Source organism: Centrocercus urophasianus, unplaced genomic scaffold, assembly GCF_019232065.1.
Source record: "Centrocercus urophasianus isolate 14NV4802_14NV808 unplaced genomic scaffold, USGS_Curo_1.0 seq_17, whole genome shotgun sequence".
In the NCBI taxonomy this organism is placed as follows: Eukaryota; Metazoa; Chordata; class Aves; order Galliformes; family Phasianidae; genus Centrocercus; species Centrocercus urophasianus.
In genome coordinates, this window is record NW_024884722.1 from 2795185 (window position 1) to 2815446 (window position 20262).

General features: G+C 39.4%; 1 protein-coding gene across 3 annotated transcripts in view; it reads left to right on the plus strand.

Annotated features, from left to right (window-relative positions):
- The window catches only part of ADAM12 (ADAM metallopeptidase domain 12), a 178632-nt gene extending 168344 nt beyond the window's left edge, over nt 1–10288 (plus strand). For all 3 annotated transcript variants that reach the window (XM_042818662.1, XM_042818661.1, XM_042818663.1), the window contains 5 exons: nt 1434–1569; nt 2229–2337; nt 2468–2650; nt 6603–6730; nt 8788–10288. In XM_042818662.1, the coding sequence (XP_042674596.1) occupies nt 1434–1569; nt 2229–2337; nt 2468–2650; nt 6603–6730; nt 8788–8851 (620 nt within the window). In that variant the 3' untranslated portion in view covers nt 8852–10288. The remainder of the gene's footprint in view (nt 1–1433; nt 1570–2228; nt 2338–2467; nt 2651–6602; nt 6731–8787) is intronic.
- The last annotated feature ends 9974 nt before the right edge of the window (nt 10289–20262 follow it).

Here is a 20262-nt window from a genome sequence, read left to right on the forward strand (position 1 = left end):
ACTTCCACAGAGATATTTCTGATTTATGTCTGAGCAAGTGACTGGGCCAGCAGCCTGCTCATATATCCATATATAACCTCAAACTTGCTGGAAAGCGAGCTGCCCATTTTCACATGAATAATGCCATCCAAAACCAAAAAGGATTGTATTCTCTCCATGCCAGATCCTGCTCTGAATTGCAATGTTGGCTTTATGACATCACTGTCATTTCCATGACAAAGCACCACATGTGATTCCTCTGCTGAATGGTTGTTTTGTTGTTTTTTTTTTAAATACCTACCAGCTGGTAAGATAGTAAAGGAGCATTGCTGAGGCACTGAACAAGTGTGATTACCTGTGTGTTAAATGTTCTTCTGCTCAGATTTGCTCTAAAGCATTGTATTCCCTTTTCAGCTTATCTTGTATCAAAGTATCTAGGGAGCTACAAATATATTACAATAACGTGCTGCATAGGCAATGCTAACTGAAGACAAATACAGGTTATCTTTTGTAATTCTTGCAGTTTGTGTTTCAGAAGCTAATGCTTCAGTTTAACAGAAAACTGTTTTCAGTGTGTTATTCTCTAAAGACAGCGCTGCAATTAATAACATGGGAACAAACAAATATGGAAATTGTGAGAGGACCTAATTCTCTATCCTTGACATTTGGATTTCAATATGAGCTCTTGACAGGGTGGCTGGGATGATCTGAGTAGTTTGCACATCTCTAAATCAAATTACTGAAGAATTAGCTCAATAAAATGCGTTTATCTTCGTCAAACATAGCACGTGGCCTCATTAGCATTTAGTAACTGATTTCTCCCAGCTGACTTGGAGTAAACCCAGGTGTTTGACCATGTATTTTTCTTATTAAGAAGTCTTAAATATATAATTGCTAAGTAGAGAAGTTAATTAATTTACATTGCATGATCAAATGTAATAATTTTATCCATCTTCTAGAAATGGTGGGGGATGCATTGCTCTGCAGCACTTCACACCCATCAGGTCCCATGTTGCTGCTGACTGCGTTCCCCTGCCCTGATACAGGGTGAGAGCCAGCTGACCAAAGTTCCACCAGGATAAGGCTGAGACAGTGATGATAGGTTACCGGAGCAAAGTTTAAATATGCATCTCCTGCTGTGGGAGGGTGCACTTGTAGGTCAGCAGTCCTGCAGAACCACAACATCCCCTCCTCCGGGCGATGATCACATCACATAGCCATCAGTATCAGAGCTGCTGCTTACCTCTTTCTAAAAATGAGGCTTGCTTCCAGCTGGAAGTCATCCAGCCGGGGTTTGCATCTCTGCTGAGCCTCACTTAGGTCCCAGCAATGCACTTCACAGCTTAAAGTACTCTGGAACAGCAGTCACCAGGGCTGGGCATCAGTAGTATTACGGGGCAAGTTTCAATACAGATGGCCCTTGGTAGAAGTTAACTGGCTGTGTTTTGTTGCAGATAATAAAAGTTTAACCGTAGGAGTGTTGATCACCATTCTGTGCCTTACCTTTGCTGGGTCAATCATGTATCTGAAAAGGAAGACTCTCATGAGATTGCTGTTTACAAGTAAGAAGACGACGATAGAGAAATTAAGGTAGGATTGGTTTCTGTAACTATGCTCCCTATTATTATTATCTTTAAAGATATGAGTAGCAAATAACTGTGAACACAGCAAATCTCATCTCAGCATTTATCTCGGAATGGCCTGACAGTGCTTTACACAGATCCAGCCTTAGAAATATTCACCCAGTGTTATCAGCAGTGTTCTTCTGATTTAGTTAAACGTCACTGATTGTCAGTAATAACGTGAGGTTTGGTTTGACTGCATACCTCTTCGTTTGCAATAAAAAAAATTTGGAACTGAAGGAAGTCTTACTTTTATTTCCGTTTGCATCAAACAGTTTCATTACATTGCATGGCCTTTTATCTACACTCAGTCGAGTGAGCCGATGCTTCCATATTTGAGGTCATTACTGTTTAAATGCTAGGTTCATTAGAAGAGTCTCTTGGGCGTTGCAAAGCTGCATTGGCACAGATTGCAGGAGCTAATTTAACAGACCACTGGTTTCCAAAAAAAAATCAATATTTATTTTTATTCTTGCAGGAGCACTAGAGAATCTTTACTTCCCTTATTTACTGTAAAAAGTCAGCAAGTCCTTGTGAAATCTCATTCTGAAAAATTCTGTTTAAAAAAAATGCCATGAAGCAGAGAAGCAGACTGTTGTGTTCACTACATATACGCTCGTATTGCAGGTCTGTGAGCCCAGCGAGATCTTCTAGATCATCTCAGCCCAGCCACGTTCGTACCACATCTCTCAGTAAAAATCTCATCATGAAGCCACAGAATACAAACATGCAGAAAGTAAGTCTTTAAGAGGTTAAATGAGATTCATAGCTTTTAAGTAACATACGATAGCATATTAGCAGAGATTTCTAGAGCTGTATCTCTTGTATCAGCTCCTTTTGGAGCTTACGACTGTTGGTTTCTGCAGAGAGATGGCCCAAGGCGCCCGCTGCCCTATCAGATTGTTGACATCAGTGACCCGGTGAAGACACACCATGTGCCACAGCTGAAGACCCCTCAGCGTGTCCTGCCGCCCCTTCCCCAGCCACCCTGCCACCAAGCAGGGCCTGAAAGGCCCCTTCCTGCCAACCCCACGCTCAGGCTCTCCCAGGTAACCATGGAGTTCCTTTCAACTTCTGTCTGACATTGAATGTGTGAATATCCACCTATAATGAATAGGAATGAAGTGGTTTTCTCATCTTTCCCCTTTGCCTTTAGCCATAGTCTAGTCTTTGTACTTTTTGCACTGTAGGAATAGGGTGTAGATAATAGCAATGCCTTAAGATCCCGTTGTACCCAGGAAGGCAGTCTTGGTTTCTGCCAATAGAGGCACCAATCCCAACATTCCACCACTCAGAAGACACAGCAGTACAAACAAGTTCCATGTCATGGGCAGACCCGTCCTGCCTAGCGAGAGGGGAAGCTACAGGGCTGTTAGGAAGGTGACAAATAATAATATAGTTGAAGAAGTAATAAGAGTAATAATATAGTTGAAGAAGTCAAATTACAAATATCTTGCCCAGAAACAAAATGTGTATTGGCTTGTAGTTCAGTTCTTCTAAAGGGCATGTGATTTGTTGGGTTGGTACAGAGCACAGATCTCAGAAGAAGGACTTCTGCTTGTCCACACTTATTTCATGTACACCTACCTCTTCTTCCACTGTTTAAGTAGAGCTGCTTTATAATAAGATGCATCTCAAGGCAGTGTTCAGGATAGATGGAGTTGTCTGTGCACTTGTCTATATCACATTGCCCTTTTCTTGTCACTAACTTCTCTCTTTTGGTCACATTTGTAACATGATTGAGTCTTAGGAAAGGAGTCAGGCATCCAGCTAGCTTTGTTTTATAGATGTTTTGCTGCTTAAGATAAACTACAAGATTAAAATGAAGTGCATGTCATTATCACCAAGCTATCTTAATTGAGCAGCATATTAGTCTGTGTGCAGTTACTTACCTCAAATCTGTACTCAAACAGCTGTGGCTTGAGGGATTGTGCATACTAGAAAGCTGGCTACGACTGCCAAGGACAGTGCTTTCTTCATGCAGCAACCTTGTGAGTTGGTCCTAAGGCACTTTCTCAGGGGTTAGCAGGTGGATTGGGAAGTGCTTTGGAAGATAGGTGCAAAATGAGCAAAGAAAAAAAAAAAAGGGACAAGACAGTGTTGATCTGCCATGCCACTGTGTTTAGATATTATGACAGTAGAGTGTAGAAGGTTTTAATTTGGATGTCTGAACATTGAATCACTTGGGTTCTATTGACTTTTAAAAGTAGAGACAGTTTATTAATGTTTTTCAAAGTATTCAAGTTCTTTCTTCTTCCATCCTGCTAGTCATTTATTTTCCTGTTCAAGGGAATGGGAAATATTGATTCTTTCAAAAATAGGTTTTGATGGGAGATCTGGACCGGTACTGGTTGGTGTTGTCTTTGGCTCTGATGGTTTCACTTTTTGTTTCTTTGCATTTCTTAGAACACTGCATATTTCACCTTGGTCGAAATTAGTATTTTAAGTACAAGTGCTGTTCTATTCCTCTGTCAAATAGTTCACTAAAAAAAGTTCATTTAGCACCATACAAGCCAGCCCTCACTAGCACAGGGAAATAGGAGAAAGGTCTTCCCACAGAAAAGGAACTGTGTGTTTCTCAATGTGATAGGACATCTGCCCCAGCCAGGCACAGCAAATGCAAGTGACCAAATGCAATCACTACAATTCTTCTCCCTACGTACATGCCCACCTCTTCAAATCCCACAAAGCAGAATACTAGCTCTCCAGCACCATCATGACCCAAGTCTGACAGGGCTGAAACTACAAAAGCAGCTTTTCAGCTTAGCAGCTGAAATTAATTGCAACTCCATCAAGTAAAATAACAGTGTTTTCAATTTTCAGTTGCTGTATGAAACAGAAGCAAGACAAACATGGGAACAACTCAAGGCAACTTAGAGAACAAGCAAGAGTGCATTCTTTCAAAATCATAATTCAAGATTGTCAAAAATAAATAACTTTCTATACTCTAGGGATGCGTAAATGACTGCATGGGAAGAAAACATTTTTCTTAGTTAGTTATTTACCCCCTCAACATTTAGAGGATGTAAATTAGCTTTAAAATAGTTTGGGTCTAGTTCATGTAGATGCTACCTGAAGTATTGCATCTGCACCAATTGCTTGGAACCGCATCCAACAGGGCAAGAGAAAACACTTTAAAAATAATTGCTACACAATTTATACCAATCATCCAGGGGCTCAGTGTTGCAATATAGTGCTGAAGAAGAGCACCCCAAACCATTCACTTTTCTGTTGCTTCTATCTCCCTTGTTCAGCTTCTCTCCTCTGAGAGGTGTTTGCACATGAGCTCCTTTCCTGCTGTCTCTGGCTGAGAGCAGTGGATAAATAAGACACAGCATATAAGGTGAAGACAAGTCTCTTCCCCTCTAGTGGCCGTTGAGCTGGCAATGAATTAATTATTACTTCACAGTAAATTTCCCTTTAAGATTTAATTAAAATAGTCTAAAAAAAAATAATAAAACAAACAAAAGCAGCAGCAAATGAACTGGTGCCAGGTTTAATATTTAACAATATTTAGTATTTAACTAAACTAATAAACAACTTCTACTTTCAGGTGCTTTCACAATACAAATATACTTAATCAAGGGGCCAGATTCACTGTCAGTATTAGCCTCCCAGCCCCATTAAGTTGGTCAGGAAATGAATCAGGTGTTCAGCTGGTACCCACCAAAATTACCTCTGCAGTATGAGTGATGGGTCAGCATCTTCAGAATAAACATTCACGTGAGGAGCTAAGGGAACCAAAAGAATTCACTTGGGTGAGGCATTCAAGGTTACCTTCATGCTCAGCCACAGAAGATGCTCACTCCGTGGGCTGTCCAGACTCAGCACACAGGGGTTAGCCATTCCAGCCAGCTTTCTTCCAAATAAAATGGTTGGAAAAAAAACAAAAGCAACTGATGTGGCACTAAGGAGCCTGGTTTAGTGGATATGGTAGTGAAGGGTCAAGTAGTTGGACTAGATGATCCTTGTGGTCTTTTCCAAACCTTCATGATTCCATGATTGAGCCCCATTTGTCCTTGGCTGCTCTACGCTGCTCAGAAAGTCTTTCATTCCCTACTTTCTTTTGTTTAAATCCATTCTTAGAATGCCTACTGATAGTCACCCTGTGTTCTCTTTCTGCAAGAGTAAAACATCTGTCACAAAAAAGAAGAAAACAAAGGGATGCTCAAAACGAATGGTGAAAACTGGTGTTTTATTCATGAGTAACTCATGCCTCTAGGGGTCTGTTTTGATTACATTTTTCAAGGGATCTTTAAATTATGCCTGTAAGCTCTTGTTTCTTCTTGGTCAACCTTACCAGTTACAGCAAACTAACAGTGAAGAGTAAAATTACTCTGTGCAATGTTTTTAGAGAAAGCGTGGTGAGATCCATAGCAGATGGATCTGAAGATCTGGGGTACGTTGGAGAGTTAATCTGTCCCAGTTCTTCTTAATGAAGACCACAAGTAGACACCCTGCCCTGTTTGCAGGGCTTCAGGGACCACACAGAAGAGACATGAGCTCATGTCTGCCAGCAGATGACTTCTGTTCCCTATTAATGAATCATGTAATTCCACTAAATGAAAGCACAACAGCGTCTCTAAACAACAGCAACAAAAAAAATCACAGACGTTCCCAGTTCAAACTGGAATTGAGCAGTTTACATCCATGCTCATCTATGTCTGTATTTTAATGTCATTGCTAGTTCTGCCTCTTTTCTCTATATCTTCTTTTACATCTATATGTATTCATTCTGTGTTGTTCTTCCTTTACCACCAAATAATCTGAAATTTCAATCTCGATGCACACAATCTCTAAAATAAAGAATAATTTAAAAAAACCCCAAATCCCAGAAGTATAAAACGTTCTTTAAAACATAGGTGCCTACTTGTTAGAAATACATTATTCTCATCTAAATATGTCTACAACTGTGCTGAACCTAGCAACCACCGAGCTAGAGCAAAGATATGCTAAATCCAGCTTTAGAGACGAATATGATGAATTTCTATTTTATTGTAGGAAAACCACAAGCCAAACCCTCCTCGGAAGCCTCTACCAGCAGATCCCCTGACCAAAGCTCGTTACAACAGCGCGTGCACCCCAGGGCTCGGACACACGAAAGCGCTGCCTCACATTGCTCCTGTAAGGTTGGTTCTCCTCAACATGGCTTGACTCGTAGCACAGCACTGACAGGTCTGAGATGTCTTAGAGCAGATCCTCCGTGCTCTGAGGAGCTGTGACTGTTGCTGAGTGATACACAAAAAGCATCTTCTATTTGCTCATCAGAAAGCCAGGGATTCCCACCAAGAGGATATTGGCACAGTTGCACTGACTGCCACAGGACTAAGAGCATTTATGATGCACATGGATGTCTGACTGCCCAATTACTACTGCTGTTCCTTATAAGAGAAAGTAGTCAATAAGTATCCATTTCTAAAAGAAATAACCTCTTGCAGAATAGTTCTATTCAGCCATCCCACCTATGGAATTAGGCTGAGAACTGAACATTGCTTTTCAAGTCAGACACCAATAAAAGTAGTTTTCTGTTTGCAGATTCCACAGCAGAACATTATATCATCCAAAAATACTACCTCAAATATTCACCAGAAGCATCATATGCGTCTGAAAGCTGATGTTTAAAAAAAACAAAAATCAATCTAGAAGTGAAATGATTATCCCTACCAGAGCTGCAGAGGAAAAAAGTGTAATCAAGATTTAAAGGCTCAACAATGCATGCAAGTTTGCAAGTTTTGTGTATGGATTATTTCACTAAATCAAAAATATTTTACAGGCAGGCACTGCTTGTAAAGAGGTTTTGTCATTATTTTATATTTCACAGCTATCAGAAGGTAATCCATCCCATAATTGTAATGAAGTGCAGTATCACTCAAGATGACAGGATGAGAAATGCAGGATTTCCATTATACAGGAAAGAGCCTATTGGTATATTTACAATTATATAAGTATACGTGTAAATAAAAGGAGACATAGTGAAGTAAAAAGTGGATAGGAAGCTAATTTAAAAAAAAAAAAAAAAAAAGGGGGGAAGAGTTGCAAAGATTTTCAGTTGTACTTTATCATAGAGGAAAAAAATGAAAACTTTCTGGCTGCTTTTTTTCTTTTACATATAAAAACTCAAATTTTAACTCCTAGACAAAAGAATGCTAGCAGGCAGTGCAGTTTAGACTCTTTGCCTGATAAAACTATATGACATCATTATTTTTAATCCTTGCGTAGCCCCTAAAGAAATACATGCAAGAGGCAGCTTAGTTGTAGGCAAACTGCAGTAAGTCAAACCACAGGTCTGAGCAGCACAGAAAGCTTTAACAACCCCACCCCATTTCTCCTAGAGTATGCTTTCCTATTCCCAGCTGTCCAAAAACATCACACAATGACATTGTGCCACAGTGTTGCCCTATGAGGAAGATAGAATTACCACATTATCTGAGCATCATCTTGCCTTAGGAAAAATAATAATTGTTAAAAATAATTGTTAAAAATAAAATAAAAGTAATTGTTACTTTCTTACTCAAAATTCTTCATATTCCTACATGTACTTGTGGTTGGACTAGATGATCTCCAGAGGTCCCTTCCAACCCTACGATTCCGTGACTCCTGTGTGATTCTGTGACCTGTAGGGAAGTTAAAAGTAGCATTTTAAGCCATAGGAATTCCTCCACTGAGGCATTTAACATTGCTCAGAAAATAGAGTCAAGTTAGTTTTCTAATACTTCTAGCAAAAGGACTTGAAGAGGGCGCTTTGATTAAGCTCCAGGCTGTGTCTTCTAGTAGAGTAATCTGAAAGTAATAGCATCTCCAGCTGACTGCTTCCATTGTTTCAAACCAGCTGCTACTCTGTGATGCAGAGTAGCATTTTTGAAGGGGTGCAAAATTGATGGGCACTAAAGAAAGAAAGGACAATACCTGAAACACTGAGCTTATCCCCTGGCCAGGCAGCAATTCACACCTGAGCTCAGAGGAGGAGGCTGCTGTGCCACTGATGTGTAGTGATGCATGTGCCTGTAGGGTGTGTGGTGGTACACAGGGTGACTGTCTCAGCATGGCAGCCCCACAGTATTGCCCCAAGTCAGCTTGGATAGCCCTCACCCAAAGTGCTACCCTTGTTCTTCTCGACTCGAGCCCGATGCTGGCACTAAGACCTAACAAAAGATGAAGTAACAATTTGCTGTTCTCTTTCCAACAGACCTGCTCCCAAGCATCCGCCGCCGGTACCCAGGTCCAGCAATGCTGCTGCTGATGTGAAATGAGGAGGAAATTGGACACCTTTATTTTAACAAGTGAAGACAGAAGTTTGCACTATCTTTCAACTCCAGCCGGAGTTCATTTTTATGACAATACTTAGACTTTTTAATGTTTAAAACAGCATTATTTTTTAAGAGTTCTGAGCTACTGCCTTTGGTGCTGTGCTGTGCTATGGTGCTCTGTATACTTGCTCAGGTACTTGTAAATTATTAATTTATGTTGAATATTTATTACAGTGCAGTGCACTGTAGTAGATATTTTTACCACGGCTGAGTTTTCCTAAAAAGGAAGCCTTTTTTTGTAATGTTTCAGTGAACTTGAATAACTCTGCTCTATTGGTCCTATATAGGGTGTTTAGTTTTGATCTATAAGGAGCGCTGATTCTCATGGATAAATCAAATGTGTAGAAAATTCAATCTCAGTAGTTCATAGCAAACTCTTGACTATGTATGTCAGGGGAAACCATCTGGAACATGGTGAAATGCCTGATATCTGCACCCAGTAGTATTTACCAAAGTAACTCTCAGCGTTAGCAGTTGTACTGTAATTTCAGTTTTCACATTACTGTTTGAAATTGTCGAGAAATCTGTGCTAAAAGAGGATGTCTTTCTTTTGGACATGTTCTCTTCATGAAGAAGTACTGTATATATCTCAAAACTGTATTTTTGACCTCGTTTTCCTCAGACAACGTGGCTAGCACATACTGATGCAGATATCAGGCCTTCCAGTGTCATTGCCTTTTTGATTAATTAGCTCAACCTATGCCATGTAAGGTAGTACCATCTCACTATGTTGCATACCTGTACTGCTTAGACTGAAGACACACTACATGTAAGGGGTGGGGGGAAGCCAAGCATGACAAAGAATTAACATTTAAAAAAAAAAAAATCAACTATTATACTTATTTTCTTTTGCCTCATTGCTCTGCTTGTCAACTGTATTTTCCGTATTTACTACTGTTATGTATTTAACTTCTAAAACATTGCTCTGGGTTTCTTAGTTTTGAAATCAAAATACGTATTTTAGAACATCACCTTTAGTTAGCTTAAGACATGAAGACAGAACTTCATCTCTTTGGTATGTGCCAACGCTACGTCTGATCTCTTTGGTACCTTCTCAGTAGCACTGCTGAACACCAGTGTTTCACATATGCTGTAATAGAAACAACTTTCAAATACCAGTTGGAACAGAGGAGGAAGAAGCTCTTACCTTACATAGGCTAGTTTCCTCAATGCCTGTAGTTTTGTGTTTGTTTGTTTTTTAAAGCAAAAATAAAAGCATTAATAGAAACTTGGATATCATTTCAGTAATCGTATTTAATTTTCCCCACTTATTCCCCATTTTAGCAACATAGCACTCGTGCTTAAACTAAACAAACAAAAATAAACCATAGTTAACTTGTTGATGGATAGCAAAATAAAGCACAGGAGAACACAAGCAGCCACACCATTGCCACAGGTGATCTGTATACAGAGAACTGCTAGGAAATCTAGAAATCCTAGAACAGCTGATCCTAGGCTTGGAAATGAGGTTGAAAACAAAATTTCCAGGTAATATTGAGAACTTTTAGATGAGGATTTTTAAGTAGTTGAGATATGTTGTATTTAAAATGCTTCAACTCATTCCCAGCAACAGTAACGTGTGCATTAAATGGGAAGGGGGAAGGGACATTGCTGCATGCAGCAGAGTATGACCTGAATTCCCTGGTTCAAACACTCCATTTTTAGAATAGCAAGTGATCATGCTGCATCAAAGACTTTCTGATAACCGCTGAAAAGGTGAAATTGTAAATAGTCAAAGGTAAGGACTTAATTAAATGACTGAAAATTACCTCGTAGCTATTTGCACCAGAATTCAAATGTTTAATAGCACCACTTAGCATGTGTACATTGGAGTAATAATTAGAAATCTGGGAAGTAAAGCCAGTGGCATTGTAGTGTAAAGAAAAAAATAAAGCATATGCAGGGAAGTGTTTACAAGATTTTACTAAAATTAGAATATGTTTTGTGTTTGCAATAGCAATATTATTTCCTGATGCAGCAGAAGAAACTGATTGTACAAAGAAAGGTATATGTCATTATGCTGCAACTGAGATGTTACAGAAGAGCATTCAAGCAGTATTTTTCTAGAGGAAGCCTAGCATGACTTGCGTAAATATGCTTTTGTTTTTATGTTATTTCCCATTGCAGTGTGTATTGTGAGGGACATTATTTAAGTACCACACTGGATTAAAAAAAAAAAAGGACATTTGAACTGAATGGAAATCATTTGATTTCTAAGAAAAGCCTGTTGAACAGTGATATTCCAGCAGTCTGATATCAAAAATGTTTTCCACTTTAAAACACAGACTGACACATTACATACCTCCAACACTTCAGCGTAGGGGGGAAACCAGCTTTTGTTACTGAACCATACCAAAGATTTAAAATAAAAACAAACAAACAAAAACCTTAAATGAGTGAAAGCTTTAAAGCCAACCTGAAACCTGAGTTTTAAATTCCTGTGCAGTCCTACAGGTGCAGAATTGGAAGTGTCCATGCACGCATCCTATAATCACAATCAGTCATCCCATGTGAATCCAACACACAGCACAGCTCACAGGTTTCTCTGGGGATGCTGCAAACAAGTTCGATGTTGGAGAGTCTCTTCCCCACTAAAGAAACAACAACAAACTTTTTCTCCGTATGTGGAAGACAGAAGAGGACTGATACAGAAAACAACCCTAGGTAGCACCAGTACCAGCAGCAGTGTGGTGTTTAGGTTAAAATGCCTGGATGTTCTCATTGACTTGTGTCCCATACCTGTGCTGCATTCCTGAGCCAACGGAGAGCAGAAGACACCATGCCCAGCACCTCTGCTGCTGGAAGGAGATGGCAAAGGCCATCCATTGGCCATGGGTTGGGTGGGAAGGGACATCTTCTGCTCCTGCAGCAGAACTGCCCAGGGGCAACCAAGCATCAGTGACCAAAATGCCTCCTGCTTTCTTTAATACTTGATCTTTCTCCAAGAAAGGGCAATCCAAAAAAGCAGAGACATTTAAACATGCTGCAAATTAGCTACTAAAGGCTGATCCCCACCTACAAAGTATCTGTCCTGTCTTTTAACTGCTAACGCTTTTCTAAAAGAAGCTGATGACAGGTACATATTATCTCTAAAGGAATTACTGTCTTGTGTTATACGTGGCCAACACTTGAGAGTTCTGATTTTTGGGAAATCCCAGTTTTCTGTTTGAAACACAAACAAAACCAAACATCCTGTAAGAATAATCACCGTGCCCTGGAACCAACAACAGGTATTTACTGACCCACTGCCAGGTGATTTTCTAAGAGTAAAAGTGAGAAGGATATATATAAAGTAGCAGTATAATCTGGAATCCTTGCAAGTAGCAGACATGCAATTATCTTTACACATATTCAAGCACAAAATACTAAAAGCCAAAAAGAAAGAAAGCACAGCCAAGCTATCAAAATGTCTCCTTTGTTAGGTGTAGATTTTCCCATAGGATGTGAGCAGGAGCTGGCTGCCATCTTTTCATACTCAATTAGTGTCTTCCTGATGAGACGTGCAGATGTAAAACTCACAGGCAGTGCAAGCAGACAAATCACCACAGATAAACCCATGTGCAATTCAACATTTACTGCTCTGTGATGGCTGCTCAGTGTGTGGACCTATAGCATCTGGTTTTTAGCACTGACAGCACAGGCTTTAAGCCCTGTTGTAATCCATTCATCTATCTCTGTGCTCAGTAAAGGTCTTCCATTTTTCCTGTTACCTTCAAGAATGACAACATCCTCCAAGTCCTCAGGTTTCTGAGGTGATTCATTTCTCTATGTGGGCAAGAGCTGAACAGAACGTCCCAATGTCTCCTCATCTATAGGCATTTTTTAGCCTCCTCCATGCCCAGCAGGAGACACAGTATTCCTGATCCAGACAGTCCCTGTTCCAGAGAACACAATGTGCTGTCCCTAAAGCAGCACACAACAATGCTGCCATTATGCTAATCAATAGAACAGTAAGTACAAAACACCACAACAGAAAAATGAATAAAGACACAGCAAACAAAAAGAAAATTGCATGTTTACCCTCTTCCTCCCCATCAAATCTCTCGGTTTTAGTATTCATAGATTTTTTTTTAATGCTATCAATTATCACAGTAGCATGATTATTTCCAATTCCACAGTATATTTTAAGAGCTTTTCCAAACAGAAATGTGGCTTTCTGCTTAGCTTCAATTTTGATTTCTTCTGATCATTTGAGCATACAGTATTAATCACCTTTAAATCACTTCCAATCAAATAGCAGTGCTCTTCAATTTAACAACAACTTACCTTGCATCAGTAAAGGAATTCATACTTATCCCAGAGGCATTTTCTGAATTGTAGTTTTGCAAACTCGGGAACACTAACACAGCCCATCCTTCCAGATAAGTGTACCACACCCTACACAGAGATGTAAGCTGTCCCATGCATCGCAGGCAGCTGCCCTTTTCAACAGATTCCCTCCAGAGAGAAGTATTAAAATAAAGAAAGCATGTTGACATGAGTTTTGAGCTCCTTGAATTTCGTTGGATCAGAAATAGAATTCCCAATGGCATTATCACAACAAAGATTTGGTTCATTTCCAGCATCTTCTCTTTTTCCTCCCCCTTTAAAAGAAAAAAATAAATAGGTAATTAAATACACCTGAGGTCAGAATACCATTCTGTTTGCAAAAGAATTTGTCTGAAAAACACAAAGCATCCTTTAGTTTGAAAAGGTGCAGTTGGAAGAACTACAAATAACTTTAATGGTCAATACATCGTGGCAGACTGTATGGCTCTGCAGGAATGCCAGCATATGGCTTCTATGAGCCATTCGTTTACAACAAACCCTTCAGCCAACCTTAGTTGGCTTCTCACCATCTTCACTCTGGCTTTCACCAATGTTGTGTATTTTAACTGAGGTACCCATTTCTTGTGGAATCTTCCAGTTGAAGTTCCTTCAAGCAAACACAATCTGAGAATTCAATAGCTGAGCTTCCTGCTTGTTATTAAGTATTCTCTCTCCAGAAGCACACTCTTAATTATATTTGGTGTTTCGCCTATGTAATTAACCATATGGTTAAGAAAATGCAAGAGTTTTCTCAGCAAGAATACAACATGCTAAGAGAAAAGGGCATCCTTTTTTGTGTAAGGTCTCACTGCTTCAAGTTGATGTACCAAGGAAAAGCAAGAATATCCAACATATCTTTGCTTACACGTACCTTACACTGGCATGTCACTGCTGTTTGTATATGCAGATATTGCAAGAGCATTTTCCTTCTGTTTAACAGAACTGAAAAAGTATAGGATGTGCTAAGCATAACATCAACTAAACCAATGCAAACACCTCATTCAGAAAAAAGCCATTGGCTACATTGACTATCCTGCAAACTGCAAACACAGGCAGAGCTGAGAGCCAATAAAGAACATGTGGCAACAGAGAGCATTAAGCATTAATTTCTGCTATAGCATGAAGGAAATCATCAAATACACGGTGGTGCTTTAGATGAGTCAACTCAACATTTAGACATCTTGTTCCCAAAGCTTCGTGTCCTATGACCTTCTAAGCTGCCTTCCCACTCTGCACATTTAATGCAATTTGATAACAACAGAACTATTCTTCATCTTTAATAGCTATTCACCATTTCTCCGTTTCCATGCAATCAATATGGCCCTGCTATTAAGATTGCCTTGACATAAAAACATTATTTCCTCTATTTAATGTGCTCCATTATGAGTTAGAATGAGCGTGTGGCACAGGAAAATATTCTACATGAAACAGTTCAATATTTTAAAGTAAATTAAGATATTATTTAATACTAGGCTAAACTAAAAGAAAAGAAACAATGTTTTCACTTTAAAATGAACAGTGCCTTTTTCTGTGTAGAATTCAGCAGAAGGAACTCATTTCACCTCCCCATCAGTGTCACAGTCAGACAGAGCTAAGTGAAATTTTGTCTTGAATGACCCCAGGTAATTTATATCCAATTGTTTTTCTGGTAGAGTTGCAAATGACTTTTTGAATTCTAAAAGCCAAAAAGATGAACACATATGTTTTCCCCCCAAAGATAAATCAAGTTAATAGGAATCTACTACGCTTTTCTGAAGGAATACTCAATGCCCTGATACCTTGGAAATCCTTCACTCCTAAAGCAGAACGCTTTGCTGCACCAGAATCGTGCTCATGATTTGAGCTGAAGAAACATCTCCCTGAAAAATCTGAAGATGAGGATTAACACCATGTTGGATATGAAATACTGACTTTTAGTTCACTAGAGGGACAAGCTTACCTAACAGGCTGTCTCCTCTTGCCCGGTGCTCTGCCTGCACTCCTTCAGAGGCTTCTACCAATCTGATTTTTTCCTTCATCTAAGCTTGTTTTACAGGTCATCAATTTAATTTCTCAGTGCTTTACGTTCTCTGCTATCCCCAATTATAATAACATTATGTCCATCAATCCTTATCTCTGAATCTTCAGCTTTTCATTTAGCCTCCCAGCAGTCTCAATCAGAGCTTTTCAGCACCTGATCAACTGCAACTGTGCTGATTAAATTGTGCCACCCATTTGCTAATATTTATTGAGCCATTACTAACTACGTCCAATTTTGCTCACTTATGCATGTTTGTGTCTCTGATGCAAAACCAAAACAAGATAATTCTGCCTGTCTCTTGTTTCATAGAAGACCACAGGTAAGAGAAAATATCAAAGCTCCAGTTTTAGGCTCCCTCTCAAATCCTTTATCAGCTACTAATATGACAAATTCCCTTATCCCCCATTCCCTATTAAAGAACTATTACTTTCCCATTAATGAAATACAGCTAAAAAGGAGAGATCTAATTACAGAACCACTGCAGTGAAGGGCATCACTGTCTTAGAGGTTATTCTGTTTGTTCCTATAATATTAGCAGGGTTTCATACAAATCACCATTTTTCAGACATTTTCACTGTTCTTTAGTTTCCTGAAACCACATCACTTCCACTGTCTTTTCAGGCAAGTAAGAGTCCAATAAGCAGCAAGACCTACTTCATCCAGAGGATTCAGAAGTGTACTGCTGCAGGACATTCAGGGCTGGAGGTTGGTGACCCTGCCTGTAGCAGGGGATTGAAACTAGATGACCTTTGAGGTCCTTTTCAACCCAGGCCATTCTATGATTCTAATGCAAATGTAAGAGATTAAACTCTTTGCACTGAGGACAATGCAAAATGTGTAGATAACACCTACCTTACAGCCACCATTAATTACCCATTCAGCAACAAGACAGTGTCTTCTACCTGCAGCCAGTGGGAGCTACAGGACCTGCAGACCTCCAGCTTCCCAAGAAGAACCTTGTGATCTCAGGGACTCAGGTACCGCTAGGATGAAACATCAAAAACACAGGGGAAAAAAAAAAAAAAAAAAAAAAAGAAATCAACCTGCTGCAAACCCAGGACATCGCTGTCATTGCTCAGAAAATTTTAAATGTATTCACTACCATGTAAACTTCTGATGAGTTTAAGAGTAAAAATGCACCAGTGGTAGCCTGATGGCAGCATATGAGGGATGTGAAAATACCTGACATTGAAAAGACAGGGAATAACACCGTGAACGTATTTCAAAAGCTTGATGTTCTGCTCATAGCTTTCCGAAATCCTTCGGAGGGTCACCTCACTCCAAAGGACAGAAAGATGAGTGATAAGAGCACAAAAACAAGTGCCAAGAGATCCATGCTCAGCTCTTGACTCTCCCACTGCTGTAACTACCCAGTGGTTCCAAAAGGTAATGTCATTACAACACCCAAATTTACACCAGATACCAGCCTTCTTCCTACTGAATTCTCATCTCCTGGTCTGGTGCAAGGATCTTATCTTTATGTCTCCAGATGTCAGCTGGAAACTATCAAAACCTTAAGGACCTGGAGTTAGATCTCTATCTCAAAAGAGATAAATTGTGGCTCTGAAAATAGGTTTCTTTCTACTTGGGTACATTCTTAAAACACCCTTCACATACTTAAATAGCAAACATATTTAAGATGCTTTTGTTCTCCAGAGGCTTGTTCCTCCTTCTCTGTACTGCCTATTGCTGGAGGTTAGTGGCACTAAAATAAAACCAGCAGATGGGATTCCGTGATAGTTCTTTGATTTGCCTCAATATAGTCAAGAGTGTGCATGTGGAACAGCTCTCACCAGCTGTTCAATGTCTCCAACAGCTCTCCAGTCAAGCATTATTTTGAGCACAAAGAGTAAAGTCTTAAACTCTGTGCTGTTTCTTCAGTGAATAGCTAAAAGTGCCTCAATCACCAAATCATAGGGGCATCAACTCCAAGGATGGAGCTGGGCCACAGCCCCCCAGGCTGCCTGTCCCACCACTCGGCCACATCACAGCTCAGAGCTTCTCCACAGCCCCAGATTCCACCACTCCTCCTTCCATTCCTATCTGTGGCCAACTGTGGCCTTGAAGCAGCAACCCTGGAGGTGCTCAAGAAACATTTAGATGTTATATTATGGGACATGCTTTAGTGGGAAATACTGGTGATAGGTGAATAGCTGGACTGGATGATCATGGAGGTTTTTTTCCCAGTCCTGGTGATTCTATAAAGCAGCAGATTATCTTGCATTTTCATTATCATCCTTCCAGTGTGCTTCAGGGGCCCTCAACAGCACCATTAACTCTACCAGTCACACTTATGCTCCTTGCACCTTCCACTTCTTAATTCAGTCTGAAATCATTCTCATTCTTAAAACTTTAATCAAATCCATATCAGGAAGAGGAAATAGGCAAATTTTTTTTTTGATTGGAGTAATAAAAATACTAGGCAAGAGAACCATATAATATTCATATAAAATATTATATGCACTTTATAATGCATGTATTACGTACAGCGTAATATACATTAATAGTATTAACATTAAGGTTTTAATATATAATAAAATATTAATAGTTTTAATATATTGATATAATACTAATATTAATATTGTATAAGATTGCATAATATATTAATACAATAACAATGCTAAAGAAGTATCTGAGATTATTGTATTCCTTACTTTCTCAATTACGAAAACATCAGATGACTGTGTTAACTTTGCTGCTACCACCCTTTATCCCACTGCACTTTGCACATGATACTATAAGTTGATATATACATATACACACATATACACATATATATTAAAAATTAAACAATTCTGGACTTAAAGAAAACTTTAAGGTCATCACACCCCACTTCTCACTATTACAGGCAACAACTTAATGCCTTTCTAAGTCCTCAATGTAATCAGAGTTTTTTCCCTGCTAGCTGAAAAGATGTTCCAAAAACCTCACTATGTTGATGCAGAAACCCTTTTCCTTTTTTCCTGAGACACGTATCTTTTCTGGTTCTGTATATTAGACCCAAGTCTGATCGGTGCTTAATGATCTGCTGTCATCTCTCAGAGGTTACAATTAACAAAACCATAGGACTCTCTCAGCTAATGAGTCTTCAATGCACTGCTTGGACAAACAAAAGTCCTGTGTCAATCACTTCAAAACCAAGCACCAGTTACCAATAGTTGTAGTTTTCTGTTTACTTTTCAAATGAGAAATAATTTGTATTTATCACAGTGCTTTTCCCAGTGCAAGGGTATATTTATCCCACCAGGAAGCAGACCAACTGCCATGGAAATGAATATGCAAAGTGTCAGCTACATTACAGTTAAAAATCCCATAAAAAGGCTTGTTGTCTTGGATATACCAAAGCACAATGCGACTCAAAATACAATATTACACCAGCTTAGCCTGCCACTGATACAATTATTCTGCATCAAATCAATTCGTTCACTAAATATTCAATAAAGAAAATAAATAAAGGAAATCAAGCTGTAAGTGTGAGTGCTGCCCATCCTCCCCAGGTAGCTGGTCCTGCTGACAGCACAGGGGAATGGAATTGATGTAGTGGTGTGGAAGGCTTGCCATGCTCTCAGTTCATCCATCCTTGCTGGATGGGTAAACAAGTCAGATATCAAACACAGTCTAAAAAATGTACTTTAGGAAGCAAAAGTAGCTGTTCTGTTCTACAGCACACTTACAAAGCTTGTAAGCTTTAGGGTAATTTGTATAAGAAAGCATTTATGATGAGCCCTGTCTGTTCCTGGAACACTGTAAGCAGTCCAAGAACGATGGGCATGAAAGAAATCTCAAAGCACTGTTCCTTCCTACTCAATTTTTCAAAATAACACACAGGGCAGCGCAGAAACCTGTGGGGCATGAAACTGCACAGTAAAACCACAGTGTTTACAAAAAACACTGGACAAATCAACAGCAAGTCAGTCAAAAGATGCATTCTCCAGTGGAAAGCCTTACAGAAGCTGAGCAGCAGTTCCACCAGATAACGAGAGATGAGGACAGCACAAGAACATGAGCACGTGTTACTGAGGAGCACCAAGCTGCACAAAGGACAAATGACTGGTATGGATGAGCAGAGCCCCACAGAAAGAAAAAAAAAAAAAAAGCCAAAATAGTAAAAAAGTAATCAGAAGGAATACAAGATTAAAATATAGGCTTGCCAGAGGCTGTCAGGTTTGTCAGGCGCCCCACAGTCATCAGTTCTGCGACTGCCAACCATTAGGATTGAGTAAGTGTCAAACAATGCAGCAATCAGTATCTCTTTGGCTTTATAGAGGAAGAGACAACTGCAAACACCAGAAGCTGAGTCTGCAGTTAAAAGCATAGGACCACATTTTACGTACGGATGGTGATGGCCTTTGGTAATAGCCCAGGAACTGGGGACTTTGTTACAAAACCCCAGTTTCCTCCACAATAGAGACAAGAAGCACAGGCACACAGTTTTCTGACGTATGTTTTCATTCCTCTTCTACTCATTACCTCTTGGCTGCCTGGAAATCACCATCCTCTCCCAACAGCCTACAAGCCAACACCAACCAACTTCACAGTTCAGGCAGCTCCAGCCAGGTTGGAGGAAAGTAGAAGACCTGAAGTGACATAAATGTATATTTTAATAGCTGTTGATGTAATTCTATACATTTATGGCAATATTTATGTGCTGTATAGTCTCTATGCATCAGACAAGTATTATAAATACAATAAACCTTTTTGCTTTCATTCTTCTGATCATGTTTGCTTTTCCTTCAATGTTTTCACAAGTTGATGATAAAACTCATTTTAAAACATTCCCTCTTTATATGTGACTTTTTCAGTAAAACAGATGTTGAAAAGGGTATTATGGATGTGCAGTCATCATGGCCTGATACCTTTTTAGAAGGTTTAGAAGCCGAGTCACTTAGGGAATTCTTTTTAAAAGTAAAAAGACTGCTGTGAATGTAACATTTAATAACCAAATAGCTATATTAGATGTATATAGAGTATGTATTTTTCCCACTGTACCTTAGATGTATATAGAGTATGTATTTTTCCCACTGTA